At 46.7% G+C, this 17047-nt stretch overlaps 1 protein-coding gene and 1 long non-coding RNA gene across 5 annotated transcripts in view; one reads left to right on the top strand and one right to left on the bottom strand.

Moving 5' to 3' along the window:
• Window positions 1-17047, bottom strand: part of LOC117203454 (uncharacterized) — a 56014-nt gene that overhangs the window by 17049 nt on the left and 21918 nt on the right. For 2 of the 4 annotated variants that reach the window (XR_007473287.1, XR_004486226.2), the window contains exon 3: window positions 52-288. This is a non-coding gene — a long non-coding RNA (uncharacterized LOC117203454). Of the gene's footprint in view, window positions 1-51; window positions 289-1441; window positions 4232-10794; window positions 15750-17047 lie in introns of those variants that run through there. The other 2 variants (XR_007473286.1, XR_004486227.2) reach the window with 2 other exon arrangements.
• RD3 (RD3 regulator of GUCY2D) lies at window positions 193-2905 on the top strand. The gene is made up of 2 exons (XM_004275313.3): window positions 193-488; window positions 2614-2905. The coding sequence occupies exons 1-2, from the start codon at window positions 193-195 to the stop codon at window positions 2903-2905; spliced, it is 588 nt and encodes a 195-aa protein (XP_004275361.1).

Here is a 17047-nt window from a genome sequence, read left to right as displayed (position 1 = left end):
CCTTGTCTTACAGAATTAGAAATGACTGCTCAGAGAGGTTAAATGACTTACTTGAGGCCACCCAGCTGTGAGGGGGCAGCAGTCTTCTCACTCGGGTCTCAGCTCCCTCCCCCTTGTTCTCGCCACCCTAAGTGACAGAGGGGCCCAAGGAAGACACACTCCTGCCCTGTCTCGGCAGGGCCTGGGGGGGCCATGTCCCTCATCCCATGGCTCCGGTGGAACGAGTCTCCGCCACGGCTGTCGTCTCGGAGTCCGGCTCAGATGGTGCTGGAGACACTCATGGTGGAGCTGGAGGGGCAGATGCGAGAGGCTGAGAGGCAGCAGTGGGAGCGCAGCAATGCCGTCAGGAAGATCTGCACCGGAGTGGACTACAGCTGGCTGGCCAGCGTGCCCCGGCCCACCTACGACCTCAGCCCCGGGGAGAGGCTGCAACTAGAGGATGTCTGCGCCAAGATCCACCCATCCTACTGTGGGCCCGCCATCCTCAGGTAACTCCTGGCACTGGGACAGGGACCAGCGGTTGGGCTGCAGGCTCCAGGGAGGGTGGCAGCAGTGACAGGGGCCTGAGGCTACCAGGACTGGAGCCTGGGGCCTGGATGGGACAGGTATCTGTTAAAAGGAGCAAGACAGGGGGAAGAATCTGAAAGAGGCCATGGAAGGCCAGGCCAGGACTCGGGGCTCAGAGGGAGGTGGGAGGCAGCTCCCGGAGGCATGTGAGGTTTTTGTTTTTGTTTTTGCAGAAAAGAACTCAGGTTTATTTGCAGTAGAAACCGTGGTCTAAAAAACAAACCTACTGGTAAATGTACAGTCTGTGTTCTGTTTGGGGTCACCACTAGCTGCAGAACCCCCAGATCCCTGACCTACATGCATCGGGCCCCCAAGCGTTCACAGCTAATCTCAGGCCCCAGGTCCGAAGCCTTGCTAGAGGGTGTCCCATCTCCTGCCAAAACACCCACATCCCAGCCTGCGCCCAGCCCGCCTCCCCTCCTGCTTCCAGCAGTGCAAAAAATAACCAAACCAATATGTTTCCCAAACAAAAACAACACGTGAGTTTTGATAGGAGAGAACCCCAGGCCTTCTAGCTTTCTGTTCTCCCTCCCTGGACTGTTACCATCCTGGCTGTAACGTGGCTGGCTCCCTCTCTTTCAACAGTTCATCTTCCATGTTGCCTTCTGAGAGAGGTTTCCCCATATAAGCTTCTCCAAAATTGGTTTCTCAATTATCTTACTTCACACTAGCTCGTCTAAGGGACGTGTGTGTGTGCCTGTGTGCGCGCGCTTGTGTGTGAAGGTTTCAGAGCTCTAGGGCACTGGACATTTAGAGCTTGAGTACAATCATGTTGCTGCATATCAGTGTAACCTTAGTAAAGCTGTGATCTACACGGTCCAGTCTCAGTTGGATGCGTGTTGAAATCAAGGAAGCAGAGTCCAAGAGCCAAAAGTAATTTCAAAACTAAAGTTCTTTACCTGCATTTCTCGAACACTAGTAAAGGAATACAGATCCACAGTAAAACATCTTAAAGTCCCCCTTAGTATCCCCAAATCTTCCCTCACTCATCTCTTTAACCAGCAGATGCATCTATTGTACACCTTCTTCTTCAAAATTCCCCTAAAATCTCCTCCTTCTTCAGTCCTATTCATACTCCTTTGGGTTTTGTAGTCTTATACCACCCCCCGCTTCTTCCTCCAGGCTGGGAATCTTACCCTCCCCCATTTTTCTTATTCTGCACCATGGAAGCCCCCCAAATGTATACAGTTCCAGAAGCACCCTGGGGACAGGGGTGGGGATGGTCATGGGAGTGGTGCTGAGAGAATCTAGGCTGGCAAAGCAACCAAACCTCATACATGAGGGGGAGGCTGGGGATGCTCATATGATGATTGTCCCATCACATTTCCTGTCTCACTGCTGAAAGGTCTGAGAAGTCCTGACTCTTAATATGGTGGAGGAAATTAGGTATCACACGGACTTGCTAGCTATCCTTCATTCTGGAGCTCCAAGCCAGAGACATTTTTGGCAAAGGAAACAGCTTGGCATCCAGGAGAACCTGGGGCCACACTCCTGGCTGCAACACAGACAAGGGAAGTAGCAGGGAGCCCGGTGTGCTTGGCCAAACAGCTCACCCTCACCCAGGAGGTGGCGGGAAGCTATAGAAGGAATATCACATAATCAGACATACATTTCAGAGAGATCATGCTGGCCAGTGAGGGCAGAAGGGTGGGAGAGTGTTAGCCAGAAAAGTCCCAGAGAGCAGTGGGCGTCAGTCGCTACTACTGCATCGATAACCCGAGGTGAGTGCCAGGATCTTTACAGATGTTAGCGCATTACACCTCACAGAAAGGTGGCTATGATGACCCCAGTTTACAGATGAGGAAGCTGAGTCTCAAGGAGTCTCATGGAGGCCAGAAGTGGAAGAGCTGGAACTCAGGATGGGCTGCAGCACGACGGAGGTGGGGTGGGTTCTGATCCACTTCAGAGGAAGTGGGGAAGCGGAGGGAACAGGAATTGTCCACGGGGGTGTCCAGGGACGCCCGTGGGGTGAGACACCGGCCACGTACCACGCCCGGGCGATAGCCCCACCGCTTCCCCTCTTCTTCTCCCCGCCTCCGCACCCAGGTTCCGACAGCTGATGGCAGAGCAGGAGCCCGAGGTACAGGAGGTGTCCCGGCTCTTCCGCTCGGTACTGCAGGAAGTCCTGGAGAGGATGAAGCAGGAGGAGGAGGCGCACAAGCTGACCCGTCAGTGGAGCCTGCGGCCCCGCAGCAGCCTGGCCACCTTCAGGAGCCGCGCGCGCATCACCCCCTTCGCCAGCGACATCTGCACCATCTCCCAGGACGTGGAGCGGGACGCGCCGCCGCTGCACCGGACCTGGAGCATGCCCGAGTTCCGGGCACAAAAAGAGGACTGACCCCGCCTCTCCTGCCCGGGAGCAGAGCCACCTCTGGTGGGGGGGCGGGGGCGGCGGGCGGGGCATGATAAGCCGGGGTCATCCCGGGTCCTGCAACCTCCCCATCGCCCTGCCCCTGACGCGGGGCCAAAGAGACCGCCCCGTCCCCGGACACTCCCTCAAAATGGAGCAACCCCTCCCCGCCCGCCCTCTCCCACGGACCACGAGTCCTAGAGTCAGGGCTTGGAGCTGCAGCAACAATCTCCTGCTCCCCTGCACCAGTCGGCTGGAGCGGACCCTTCCCCGCCCCGCAGAGATTCAGGGTCTCGGCAGACAGACCACCACCTGCTCCCCATCTTCAGCTTCTGTCTGGAATGGGAAGAGTTGCCCTGCCTTTTGCCAAGTCATGAGCTCTTACCCCAACTTAGGGATGTCCCATTCACCCCCTCTCCCTGGGTAACGATGAGGGGACCTGTTGGCTGGTGTCCATTCTCTGCTGGTGACTGTTCTGTCTCACCGCTGCAGGTGGGTCACAGCCTGGTGGATGGGCAGAGCTGAAAGGGATCACAGGTCCACTCTCCTCAACTAGTGAATGAGGAAACTGAGGCTCAGAGAGGGTCAGGCTTCTGCCACCATTAACTGCAGCCAGATCCCACGGGTGGTGAGACTGTTCCCATACATGTAAGTCTCTGCTCCTGAGTCCTTGAGTCCTGGGCTGTGATGGGACAGGTCCAGTGGCTAATCTCCACCTGCCTGTGGTCTGACCCGTCTCTCTCCTTGGCACTGGTGTGGAGGTCTGCAGTAGCTGGGGACAGAGGGGGTTGCCATTACCCCACTCCACAGTGTCATCACATGGGAGGTGGCCAGTCCCCAGCAGCTGCTTCCAGAAGCTAAGCTTCAAGGCCTTCTGACTCACTGCTCCAGAGAGCCAGGTCTTTGACTCCAGGGTCTCTTCTCTATCTGGTTGTGCCTGCTCTTTGACTTTCTTCAGAGAAAGTGATGCTCAAACCTCTAATGACCTCAAGGCACAGAAGTGAAATGTCTGGAACCTCCTTACAGGCTTCACTGTCCTTCCATTTCTAACTGGTTAGATCTTTTCTCGCAGCGAGTGGGGGCTACACTTCGTTGCGGTGAGCAGGCTTCTCACTGCGGTGGCTTCTCTTTGTGGTGGCTTCTCCTGTTGCAGATCATGGGCTCTAGGCGTGTGGGTTTCAGTAGTTGTGGCACGTGGGCTCAGTAGTTGTGGCTCGTGGGCTCTAGAGTGCAGACTCAGTAGTTGTGGCACACGGGCTTAGTTGCTCGATGGCATGTGGGATCTTCCTGGACCAGGGCTCGAACCCGTGTCCCCTACATTGGCAGATGGATTCTTAACCACTGAGCCACCAGGGAACCCCTAACCAGTTAGATCTTGATGATGGGCATGTGGATTATCCAATGTGTGGATCAACAATGGCAAATCTAGAAGACCAGGCGGCATCCCCACACACTCTGGGCTGAAGCTGGGTGTGGGGAGATGGGTGTAGGCATGTCTGCCCCCAACTCTCAGTGCGTGCTCAGAAAATGCAAGTGAGTCTTAATGTTAGTCTAAATAAAATGCCAGGAGGAGACAAATCAACAGGGGTAAAATCTATATATTCCCTGACAAAGCTTAGTAGGAAAAAAAAATTTTTTTTAATGATCTTGTTTTGGATATTTTCACTCATATCTGGACAGAGAATCATAGGATGGTGGAAAACCTCTCATCCAACGCCATCATGATGGAGTTGATTGGCTCATTAACACGATTGGTGAAAGTCGAGAATCACTTAAATAAACATACACCCCTTAAACATCTCATATATTCTGAGACACAAATAAGTTCATTCAACTGCCAAACTTTTAATGTAGGTGCAAGCTGTGTTCACTTTTTTGGTGACATGTGTGGGTTGTCTGACAGGAGCTCTGCACTTAAGTTTTATTGGCTGGTGTGTACTTTAACTGTAACAAGAACAACAACCGGTATAAACAAATTTTGGCCTCCCATGAAAGCCTTTCCTGCCCACCTCAGTCAACTCAGACAGACCCCCACCAGCTTCAGACTCCAGTCATCCTACTGCAGGGAATGCCAGCTGGTGGCACTCAAACCCATGAGGTTACTCCTCTGGATTCAGGTCATTAAAGGGAGTAATGAGGCCTCAATTTCTAGTCTTACAAGCCCAATAACAACAAATGAAAGAACAAAACAGTTTGAGAGCCTCCTTGTCAGTGTGAGAGTGGCTGGTGGCAGTTGGAGGGGATGTGTTGAGCGCTCCAGACTGGGTAGTCTGTTTGCACTCAGCTCAACACCACTGGCCACTAGAGGGAGCCAGTGGGTGTGGGACCACTCCATGATTACATTTTCTTTTGCTTTGTGGTTTCTTTTTTATTCACCTGTTTCGCCTTATGAACATTTTCAGACACAGAAAAGTAGAAGGGAAAGTGTAGGGAGTTTCCATATGCCCATCACCAAGGTTTAAACGTTATTAACATGTTGCCATATTTGCTTTTCTATTTTTTGGTGAAGTATTTTAAAATAAATCCTAGACATCATAATACTTTACCCCTGAATACTTCAGGATACACTGCAAAAGAATAAGAAAAATTTCCTGTGTAACTACAATACTATCACTCCCCCCAAAATTAACAGTAATTCCTTAGTATCATCTAATACCCAAACCATATTCAAATTTCCCTATTCCCAACCAATGATCTTTGCAGTTTATTCCTTTGAATGAGGATCTAATCAAGCCCCACATATTGACAAGAAAGTTGTAGTTTGTTTTATTCTTGGTCATATAGTGTTTAATTCCACAATGAAATGTTGTTTTAAAAGAGGGCTTATGAAACATGAGTGTTAGTATGCAATAAGTTAATGGCTGCACATAAATGATAACAATTCTGCAAATTAGCCTAAGGATGCTCTTTACTCAGACCCTTGGTTTTTTCATTTGATTAAAGTTCTTCCAGAGCAAGCAAAATTCTCTAATACCCTGAAAAGTAACATCAAAAATCAATATAGGGCTTCCCTGGTGGCGCAGTGGTTGAGAGTCCGCCTGCCGATGCAGGGGACATGGGTTCGTGCCCCGGTCCGGGAAGATCCCACGTGCCGCGGAGTGGCTAGGCCCGTGAGCCATGGCCGCTGAACCTGCGCGTCCGGAGCCTGTGCTCTGCAATGGGAGAGGCCACAACAGTGAGGGTCCCGCGTACTGCAAAAAAAAAAAAAAAAAAAAAAATATATATATATATAGACAGTATACCTAATTTGACTTTTCATTTGGTGAAAATACTCTTCACATCTATGTGTCTTATTTTTTTTAAATTTATTTATTTATTTTTGGCTGTGTTGGGTCTTCGTTGCTGTGTGCAGGCTTTCTCTAGTTGCGGCGAGTCGAGGCTACTCTTCGTTGCGGTGCGTGGGCTTCTCATCACGGTGGCTTCTCTTGTTGCAGAGCACGGGCTCCAGGCATGTGGGCTTCAGTAGTTGTAGCACACGGGCTCAGTAGTTGTGGCTTGCGGGTTCTAGAGCGCAGGCTCAGTAGTTGTGGCGCATGGGCTTAGTTGCTCCGTGACATGTGGGATCTTCCTGGCCCAGGGCTCGAACCCATGTCCCCTGCATTGGCAGGCAGATTCTTAACGACTGCACCACCAGGGAAGCCCTATGTGTCTTATTTTTTGAGACATGCATGCAAACAGCAACTGAAAACCTTCTCCTCTTTTCTTGCCATTTAGAAACAAAACACTAAAATTTATCAAAATAACTCGAGGGAAATCTCAAGAATTCTATATAGTAGGTAGTGAAAAAACTTTATCTGTTTTTGATGCCATCATTCAACACGTAGTGAAATTTCAGTCTGTCTTAATATTCATGTGGTTCCCCAACGAAACACAATAGGTTATTTGAAAATTTATTCAACAACAAATCATTTTTAGACAGTTATTTTATCAGTTTAACACGTTGCTTCATTTGTTAAATAGAGAGATTGGCATCTGTTTCCTTATGAATATTACTACCTATTGTATTAAATTAGCATTATTGTATTTCGTAAGATGCTAATCTAAAAATAAAAACACTGACTACAAATCATGACTTTATCATAATCAAGGCAAAAACAGCAAAATGATTTTTTAAAGTTTCTAAAGATGTCCAAGAGTGTTTGTATTACAGAGAAAGGCATTCAAAAGCTAAGAGAAGTTGGAGTGTTTTCTAGCACACTTGATTGTGTTGCATTCCAGTTACAAATCCCTTGCTGGAACAAATGAAACATTCCCAAAGCCCTGCAGTCAAGCTTGGAAGTTCTCTAGCCCGGTCTCCCCTCCCAGTTAGCATTTGGTGTGTGGGGAGAATTCCATTCCAGGAACAAGTCATTCCTCTCCGTGTAGCCAAGTCCTGAAGCTAACCGCTTAGAACTACTTCTGGCCCTTGCTTGGGGCTGTGGGCCTCTGCGAGGCTCTCACTAAGTATCCAGGCTCTGGAACACAGGGCAGAGTGGATTGAGGTTAGCCTCTCCTTTAGTAGAAAAAAAATCAAGCCAGTAGGAAATTAAGCTGCTCCAAAGTGCAGCTTCAGGGATGGGAGAAATACATCTTTTATTCAAGTGAGCCAGTCCAACAATATTGCTATGGACAGAAATGGCTTTGTCAGCAAGAAAATTCCTTTAATAATTAATATTTGAATGGTCCTTTACAGTTTACCCACCTTGTCTCATTTGTTCGTGACCCTGTGGTGAGGTGCATTATGTTTTATCTTAGGTTACAAGCAAGTGGCCCACGTGGACTGGAAACCAGGCTTCCTTCCACATGCCTCACTGCTTCTCAGTGTTATAGATCCTACATGCACTCAGAACAGCCCCCAAAATCCTCATCACTGTACTTACCACGCAGTGATGGAAGTGTATGTGGTTCATTCCTCCCCTTCCCTGCCAGGCCACTGCCTCTAGTAGTCTGTGAAATCCTTAAGTGCAGGAACCAGGTCTTTCATCTCTGGGTCTCTACCACCTTCTGGGCACAGAGTACATACTTTAAAATGTGCCTTAATGCATGGGTGCATGTGAACACCAACTTGGAGCTCACACAGGACAGGGACTGAGTGAAGCTGTGAGTGAGAATTGAGGGGTTTATGATGTATCGACATCATTCATTAGATTGTTTGTTCTGTGAGGCCAGGGTCCATGTCTGACTTGAGTTTGTATCTCCCAAGATATGCCAGGCACATAGTAAGTGGTCAATACACTTCTTAAGAATCCATTCATTCATTCATCAAATATTTACTGAGAGCCTCTGTGTGTAGTCACCATAAAGGAGATGGGGCAGGGGTGTGGTTACCTGTAGGTGTTCCAGACAGACAAGACAAAACAGCTTTTGACTCTTCTCTGAATTACTCTGGAAGGCTTCCTAGAGGAGGTGAGATTTCCCAAGGGCACTTTTGATCAAAATGACCTAGGTGTGTGTGGTCTTGAAATGAATCCAGAGTGCTATAAAGACGGCCCTCTGGATCCATGGGCTTCACATCCCCAGGTTCAACTAACCATGGATCTGGGGGAAAAAATTCCAGAAATTTCCAAAAAGCGAAACTTGAATTTGCCACGCACTGGTAACTATTTATGCAGCATTTACCTTTCATTTACAACTATTTACATAGCAGTTACATAGCACTTACAATGTATTAGGTATTATAAGTAATCCAGAGATGATTTAAAGTGTGTTACATTTTATGCGAATACTATGCCATTTTGTATAAGAGACTTCAGCATCCACAGATTTGGGTATCCCTGGGGGTCCTGGAACCAACCCCTGGGGAAACTGAGGGACGACTGTAATCCCTTATTTTGCCAATGCCCTTCCTTGCTCAATGTGGGTCTTGAGAGAGACACTTCTACTAAACATTTTGACCTTCCTAGAAACAGATTCTCTGTGGAGAGAGAGGATCAGGGAAGGACTCTAGAAATACTGTCCTTTCCCTGTGCTCAGGCCTAGAACAGCTCTAGTCAGGTTGACCAGATAAATGCTTACATTAATTCTTTCTGGGAGCCAGAAGATGACACAGAAATGACCAGGAACATTTCCCTAAGGGAAGCCACAGAATGCCATGTAATCCAGTCACCTCCATTAGGGGCTGGAGAGAGGGGTACATGTGTGATTCAACCTCTTTGGTGAAACCTTGATTTTGTCTGGAGGTGAGGGCTGGGTCGTATGCAGAGATATTGGGGCAGGGCTGGAGCCTTTGGAGACGGCTCTTTGGAGCAGGCATTGGTTGTGGAACTGAGAGGAGGGGGTTAGGTGACAGCATGCGTGTGCCCCACTTTAGGCAAACTCGATTTAGGAGAATCTGTGCTTTTGAAAGGAATGGTTCTTGGCCTGACAAAACGATTCCCCATGGAGTTCCTTAAAGAGTAAGTACTGAAAATAGGATCTAATTTACAAAGAACTAAAGTATACACAAACTTGGGAAACATATCTCTTGCCAAAAGACATATACATCTCTAGGTAGATTCACAGAATCCTAGAACCCAAAGAAAGCTCCAGAGCTCAGCCGGGCCCTGACTGCTGACTGCCTCCAGGCAATCAGCATCTAGTGACACCCACTGTATACAGAGCTCCACCCTAGGACTCATGAACACACTGCAGAGTTCTTAGCATTTACAAAACTGGAGCGCTTACAGCCTCTTGGCAACAGAGTCTAGCGCGATCAGGAGTTTTAGTTGATGGTGAGAGAAACCCAGATCAAACTGGCAGAAGCACCAAAGGGCATCTGTAACCCCCAGGGCCAGCACTGTGGGTGTGTGACCTGTGCAGTCATACAGGTCCCTGCACGCAGAAAGGCCCCTTATTTGGTTTAATGCATTGCTGTCACTGTCTTGAAATTCATAATTTTTTAATAGGGGCTCCTAGGTTAATTTTGCACTTATGTAGCTGCAAATTGTGTAGCTGGTCCTGATGGCATCCATAATTGAGAATTCCAGGGTTGTTAGTGACCAGAGGAGTTCATGCAGCAGAATGTATTCTCTCTCCTCCCCTCCCCTCCTCCTGCCTGACCCCTTTCTGCTTCTTTTCTTGCTCTCCCTCTCCTGGCTCTGCCTCCCTCTGTGTGGTGGTTTACTTTTCTTCTAGGAGGTCACACTTCCCCTCTGCATCCAGGAAAGATGGCTGCTGGTGCTCCAGGCTGACATGACCCCAGTTTAGCACCTCAACCTCCACATACCAATCCCAGAGAAAGGCCCTGTAGCAGAGCCTGGCTAGCTGGTCACCAAGCCTGCTTCTTCCTTCTCTTGGGATCACAACTAGATGGCATTCAGCCTCCCCTGCCATGTGAGTGAGTCTGGCCAATGGAATGTGAGCAGATGTGGAAGGCTCCACTTCTCATTTGGTCCATAAAAACCTCCCCAAAGTGATTCTCTGTCCTCTTTTCCCATTTTCTAGCTGCACAGAGAGGGTTCTGAGGCTCCCAAAGAGAAGAGAGCCACAGGACGAAAGGAGCCTGGGTCCCTGAATGACCACATGGAAGGCCACATTGGACTTATGTGAATTACAAATACACATTTGTTAAACCACTGAGATTTGGGGGTTTTCTTTGCGGACGCTAGGGTTACTGATCTGTGACCAACACACACTGTGATAGCACTGCTTGGGATGCATGCCACCCCTGGACCAGTTACCATTGCTGGTAATTCATGAGCCCACCTGAGGGCCTGGAGCACAGGAATGCAGCTCCACTAGGATCACATGAAGTGAAAAGGGGGGCTGCTGTTGCTAAAAGAAAGTGGATGGGAAAACACATAAGATGTTCTTGCAAAAAAACAGCTTCCAGGGCTTCCCTGGTGGTGCAGTGGTTGAGAGTCCGTCTGCCGATGCAGGGGACACGGGTTCATGCCCCGGTCCTGGAAGATCTCACATGCTGCGGGGCGGCTGGGCCCGTGAGCCATGGCCGCTGAGCCTGCGCATCCAGAGCCTGTGCCCCGCAACGGGAGAAGCCACAACAGTGAGAGGCCCGCGTACTGCAAAAAAAAAAAAAAAAAAAAAAAAAAAACCAGCTTCCAAAGTTTACTCTAGCTGTGAATGAGAGCAACCTAATATCTCAGGGACCTATTCTTTGCAAATTTGAATAGCTTAATATTAAAACGGTTTTCCTTGTTACTGACTCTTGTAAAATCCTTTTAGTTCTTTCAAAGAACTTAATATTACCTTCAATCCCATCCTGAGGCAATTCAGAGTCCCCCCTCCCACTTTATTCTTGTTTCAAGGGCCACATATAAGGTTCCAGCTGAAGGGCTCATGGATGAGAAAGCTAGAAAGTTCCTTCGCTTATCTAACCTTCTGTTGACATAGTAATCTTCTGCCCTATGTACACAGGAAAAAATACAGCAATAGCCACTGCTCTTTGTCACTCATGTGAAGACAGCTCCTTGTTATCTGCTTTCTGAGGAACTTTTCATTTTGGTTGGTTTTTTTCTCTGTCACTTCATCTTCTCTTAAAAGGTTTCCTACCTTTTACCCATGAACAGATTTTGTTCTGCCTCAGGGAGGACAAAGGAGTTTAATAGTGCAAATAAAACTGTTTGGACTTTTGGGCTGCCAGAAATTCTGGATAATGGTTCTCCCAAAATGGTTCTCCCACTTATGTCTTTGCAAATCACTCAGCTCTCTGAGGCTCCTGTTTCTCCTGTAAGCATGGTTACCCTGCCTACCTCCCAGGATTGTGGAGAGGTTAAAATAAGATCAAATGCTTTGCAAACTATAAAAGAACTTTCAAATGTAAGATCTGACAGGTGTTCATGACAGTCTTCCCTTCAATTAGCACAAATACCAGAAAGTCGATGGAAGACACCGAAGAGCAGTTGTCACCTTCCTGCCTCTGGAATAACCAGATCCGGTCCTTTAATCATTGTTCTTGAGCCCAATTTCCCTAATCTTTTAGATCTGTGGTTCTCAAGCTTGGCTGCATATCAGATCACCCAGGAAGCTTTTAAATACTCTGGCACCCAGCTGCACTCGAGAGCAAGTAAATCAGAAACTCGGGATGGGACCCAGGCATCAGTTTTTCTAAAGCTCTCCAGGCGAGTCCATTGTGCAGCCGAGGCTCAGAACCACTGTTTTAGGTTACTCTTCCTGGGGGACTCAGGAAATCTCTGTTGTCACATCTTGAATCTATCTGAATTTACCACATGCCTGAATGGTTTCATCTCAATAGAAGATGGATGCACTTTGGAGAAATTACCATGACCTATGTTATCTTATGTTAGAGACAGATGGTTGCAAGGTTGCTTATCCATAGATATTTATCATCTTTGCTTAGCAGCATCAGGAGATGCTTGGAGATGAGATGAGATGTATCTTGTAAAGAGTGCTGCAAATACCATTTTATAGCAGCTGGAAAATGGAGAAGATGATGGAATCAGCACTGTTTCTTATAAACCTGAAAGAATACAATTGTGTAGGATGACAATTATCTGGTGTCTGTTGTAGAAACTATTCATGTGGCTGTATGAGAGAGACAGAGAGAGAGAGAGAGAGAGTTGGAATCTAGTAGGCGGGAGGGAGTGGCTGGGGAGGGGAGCTACTGACCCCTTCTTCTCTTCTTGTGACTAGTGTCATGACCATGAGGCAGCTGGCAAAGGTGAATGGGAGGGTGGAGCTGCTGTCACTGGTGTCACACTCTTATCCACTGGGCAGTCTTCAGACACAAGCCAGTCCTGGGAACCAAGCTCCTCATCTGCAGAAGGTCCCATGAATGCCCCCTGGTGGTCATGGGAGGCTCAGCTAGAGGGCCCATCCAGCTGGCTGCCGGGTCCCCACGGGTGAGCAGTGCACTGGTCCTCCCAGCCCCAAGCAGCCAGGGCACCCCCATCGGCAAGTTTGGGCAGCAGCTGCTGCAGCATCCCATCCTCTCCCAGCTGCACAAGTGGGGCATCTACCGTGTCATCTACAAGCTGCGTGACCTTGGCCGGTTATTCACCCTGGTTGAGTCTCAGTTTTCTCATTTGAGTAGTAATATTTCCATGACGTTGTTGTGGTGGGATGAGTTGAGATTAAGGCACACGAAGCGCCTGCAACCAGAAGGGGGTTATTCCCTGCATCCCACCCCTCATGTTCAGAGGCTCCTTGCTGGGACATGTGGCACGTGTGTGCTCTTGCTCTGCACCTGCTCACCTAACCTCTGGGTCCCCAGGGCCTGTCGCCACAGCATAGGTTCTGTTCTCCAGCTCTGTTCTGGGAGCCTCCTCTTAACAGCACATCACATTTTCTTCCTTCCGTCCACTTTCTCATTTGACCTTCAGACACCAACTGGGAGGTAGACAAGCCAGCAGCACTGTTTCCAGTATCCCCGGGACCTCAGTGACTTGGCCAACTTCAAATGGCAAACCACTGCCAAGGGCAGCAAGGAAACCACCTGCCTGCCGTCTTGGGACACTTACAGCGTGTGCCAGGCACCAGCACCTCACTGACCCTCACAAATGACACAGCCAGACAGGCACCTTTCTTCCCACTTTATGGATTAGGAGGCAGAGTTTTAGATCGTTCATGACTTTTCCAAGGTCATACCAGAACGTGAACCCCTTTCTCATCGGCTGCAGAGGCCTCCCGCCTCTGTGGCAGTGACTTTAATCTACTTCTCTGGATTCCTGGAAAACTGATTCTTTCCCAGCAGGATCCTACCCACCAGGAACAATGCAGCAAGCTCAGAGCTGCCAGAAGCACAGCCCTGGACACTTCAGTAACCTCTTCTCTTTGCCTGGAGACACTTCTGCTTAGAATTTATTGTCTGATGCTGAATAACATAGAATGTACTCTCATGACTCAGTCCTTTGGTGGTCAAAATCAGTTAATCATCAGAAAAATAACAACCCAGACTTGTTCTCACAGCAGTGTTTCAAGGGAGGAGAAACATAGATTCACTCTTTCCTTGACCTTGCCTGTTCATATAAATAGTTATTAGCCCTGGAAATCTATATTTTTAAATGCTTTTCAAGTGGTTCTAATGATCAGTCAGAACTTTCAGACTTCAGGTCCTGACCTATTGAGTGGTTTATGAAATCAATGTGTTGGACTGTGACCAGGAATTTTTAGAAGACAAACAATCAGTAGAAATGTGCACTACACGTAAGAATAAGTATTACTTCATGAAACTTTTGCCTTGGTTATGCATCTGTGTATATATGTATATGCATACGTACATGTATACTGGGTCACAACGTAACATGTATTTCTGTGGGTCAGCAAAAGCATTTGGAAAACTCCAGCTATTTGGTGTTCATAATCTGTTTGCCATTAGGATTAATTATATTAACAGTTCTCCCAGGACACTTTATACTCTTAAAATCTATTAAAGAGCCCAAACAGCTGTGTTTACGTGGATTATATCTATCAATATTTACTTTATTAGACACTAAATTGAGAAGTATAATGCTTTACTAATTGATTTAAAATAACAACTAGAAACTCATTACATATTAGCATGAATAACATATTTTTAATTACACATTTTTTAAATAGGAAGAAGAGTAACACTGTTTTACGTTTTTGCACGTATCTTTAATGTCTGGAATGATGGACACACCCTAAGGTGACCCCAATGAGTCAAGCGAATGAGGGAGAAACTGTTACTTGCTTCCTTTTTTATTGAGGTATATAGTCGATGTACAATATGACATAAGTTTCAGGGGTACAACCTAGTGATTCACAAGTTTTAAAGGTTATACTCCATTTATTGTTACTTGCTTCTTGCCAAAAGAATGTGGCAAAGGTGAGGATATAGTCACTCCCGTGATTACATTGTTATACAAGACTCCATCATAGCAGACTGAAGGTTTTTTTTTTTAATATTTATTTATTTATTTGGCTGTGCCAGGTCTTAGTTGTGGCATGCGGGATCTGCAGTTGCAGAATGCGGGATCTAGTTCCCTGACCAGGGTTAGACCCCGGGCCCCCTGCGTTGGGGGTGCAGAGTCTTAACCACTGGACGTCCAGGGAAATCCCTGGAGTAAGATTTTCCTGCTGGCTTTGGAGAAGTGAGCTGCAGTGTTGTGAGAGGCAAGGACCAATGCTGTCACGTGCCAAGGACTTGTGGGTAGCCTCTGGTTGCTGAGAGCAGTCCCTGGCCAACAGTGAGCCAGGGACTTTGGTGCTACAAATTTTGCCAACTGCATTCGGCCAGTAACCAACGCACTTGACTGAGGATCCCTGAGCCTCAGGTAAGATTGCACCTCTGGGTAATGTCTTGATTTTAGCCTTGTGAGACCCTGAGCAAAGACCCTGAGAAGCTCACCTGAACCCAGACTCCTGACTCCTGGAAACTGATAAATGCGTGTTGTTTTAAGTTTCTATGGTTGTGGATATCTGTTACACAGTAATGGGAAACTAATGCAGATCACTCCTTATATCAGCTTCTGCATTCAATCTGTTGTGATAAGTTGTCTAAATTGAAGTATACGAAGAAAATCCAACCTCACACAGACATATAGTTAGAAAAGGGAAACATTTTTTTTCTTTTTTTTTGGCTGTGTCTGGTCTTCATTGCTGCACGAGGGCTTTCTCTAGTTGCAGCAAGCGGGGGCTACTCTTCATTGCAGTGCGTGGGCTTCTCATTGTGATGGCTTCTCATTGCGGAGCACGGGCTCTAGGCGCACGGGCTTCAGTAGTTGTGGCGCATGGGCTCAGTAGTTGTGGCTCGCGGGCTCTACAGCACAGGCTCTGTAGTTGTGGCGCACGGGCTTAGTTGCTCCACAGCATGTGGGATCTTCCTGGACCAGGGATCGAACCCATGTCCCCTGCATCGGCAGGAGGATTCTTAACCGCTGCGCCACCAGGGAAGTCCCAGAAAAGGGGGACAATATTTTAATAGCTTTTTCAGGTCCTGGTGGGAGAGGGGAATGGGGAGTTATTGTTTCATGGGAATGGAGTTTCAGTATGAGATGATGAAAAAGTTCTGGAGATGGAGGGTGGTGATTATTGCATAACAATGTAAATGTATTTAATGCCACTCAACTACACATTTAATAATGGTTAATAAATTTTATGTTATGCATATTTTGTTATGCATATTTTACAGTTAAAAACAAATAAATTGCCCACAATTCAGATAACAAAAATGTTAGCTGCAATGTGGAACCTGAATAATATCAATTTTCATACTCTGTTATGCTAAAATCCATTAGCCTATCTTGCACTTTAAATGGCTCTTTTACCCATGCATGACTTTGTAACATCATGCACCAATTATCTGAAAAATACTGGTCTACTGAATTACACAGATCTTCAAAAAGTTAACTCACTTAATTATACAATGTTTAAAAATCCATATTCATTAATATCACTATTAATCTCATCAGAAAAGTTATTAAGTTTGGGGAAACTGTCAAACCCATGATGTAAGAAAAAGGAGGAAAATGAGTAGTGGATACAGGTTTTCTAAAATTCTGATTTTTTTCTTGAGCACTCATATTTTGTCAGTGGCAACAAATACAGTCAGATTATTTCCTTGAAGTGACAAGCTCGCTTCATTCATTTAAGAGAAAACATCTGCCACACCCGCTCCAGCATTTATTGTTTGCAGATTTTTTGATGATGGCCGTTCTGACCAGTGTGAGGTGATACCTCATTGTAGTTTTGATTTGCATTTCTCTAATGATTTGTGATGTTGAGCATCCTTTCATGTGTTTCTTAGCAATCTGTACATCTTCTTCGGAGAAATGTCTATTTAGGTCTTCTGCCCATTTTTGGAATGGGTTTTTGTTTTCTGATACTAAGCTGCATAAGTTGCTTGTATATTTTGGAGATTAATCCTTTGTCTGTTGATTCATTTGCAAATACTTTCTCCCATTCTGATAGTTGTCTTTTTGTCTTGTTTATGGTGTCCTTTGCTGTACTAAAACTTTTAAGTTTCATTAGGTCCCATTTGTCTATTTTTGTTTTTATTTCCATTTCTCTAGGAAGTGGGTCAAAAAGGATCTTACTGTGACTTATGTCAAAGAGTGTTCTTCCTATTTTTCCTCTAAGAGTTTTATTGTGTCTGGCCTTACATTTAGGTCTTTAATCCATTTTGAGCTTATTTTTGTGTATGGTGTTAGGAAGTATTCTAATTTCATTCTTTTACATGTAGCTGTCCAGTTTTCCCAGCATCACTTATTGAAGAGGCTGTTTTTTCTCCATTGT

The sequence above is a fragment of the Orcinus orca genome, chromosome 1, assembly GCF_937001465.1.
Source record: "Orcinus orca chromosome 1, mOrcOrc1.1, whole genome shotgun sequence".
NCBI lineage: Eukaryota > Metazoa > Chordata > Mammalia > Artiodactyla > Delphinidae > Orcinus > Orcinus orca.
The sequence above is the reverse complement of the archived record's forward strand: the minus strand, read 5'-3'. Positions and strand labels throughout refer to the sequence as shown.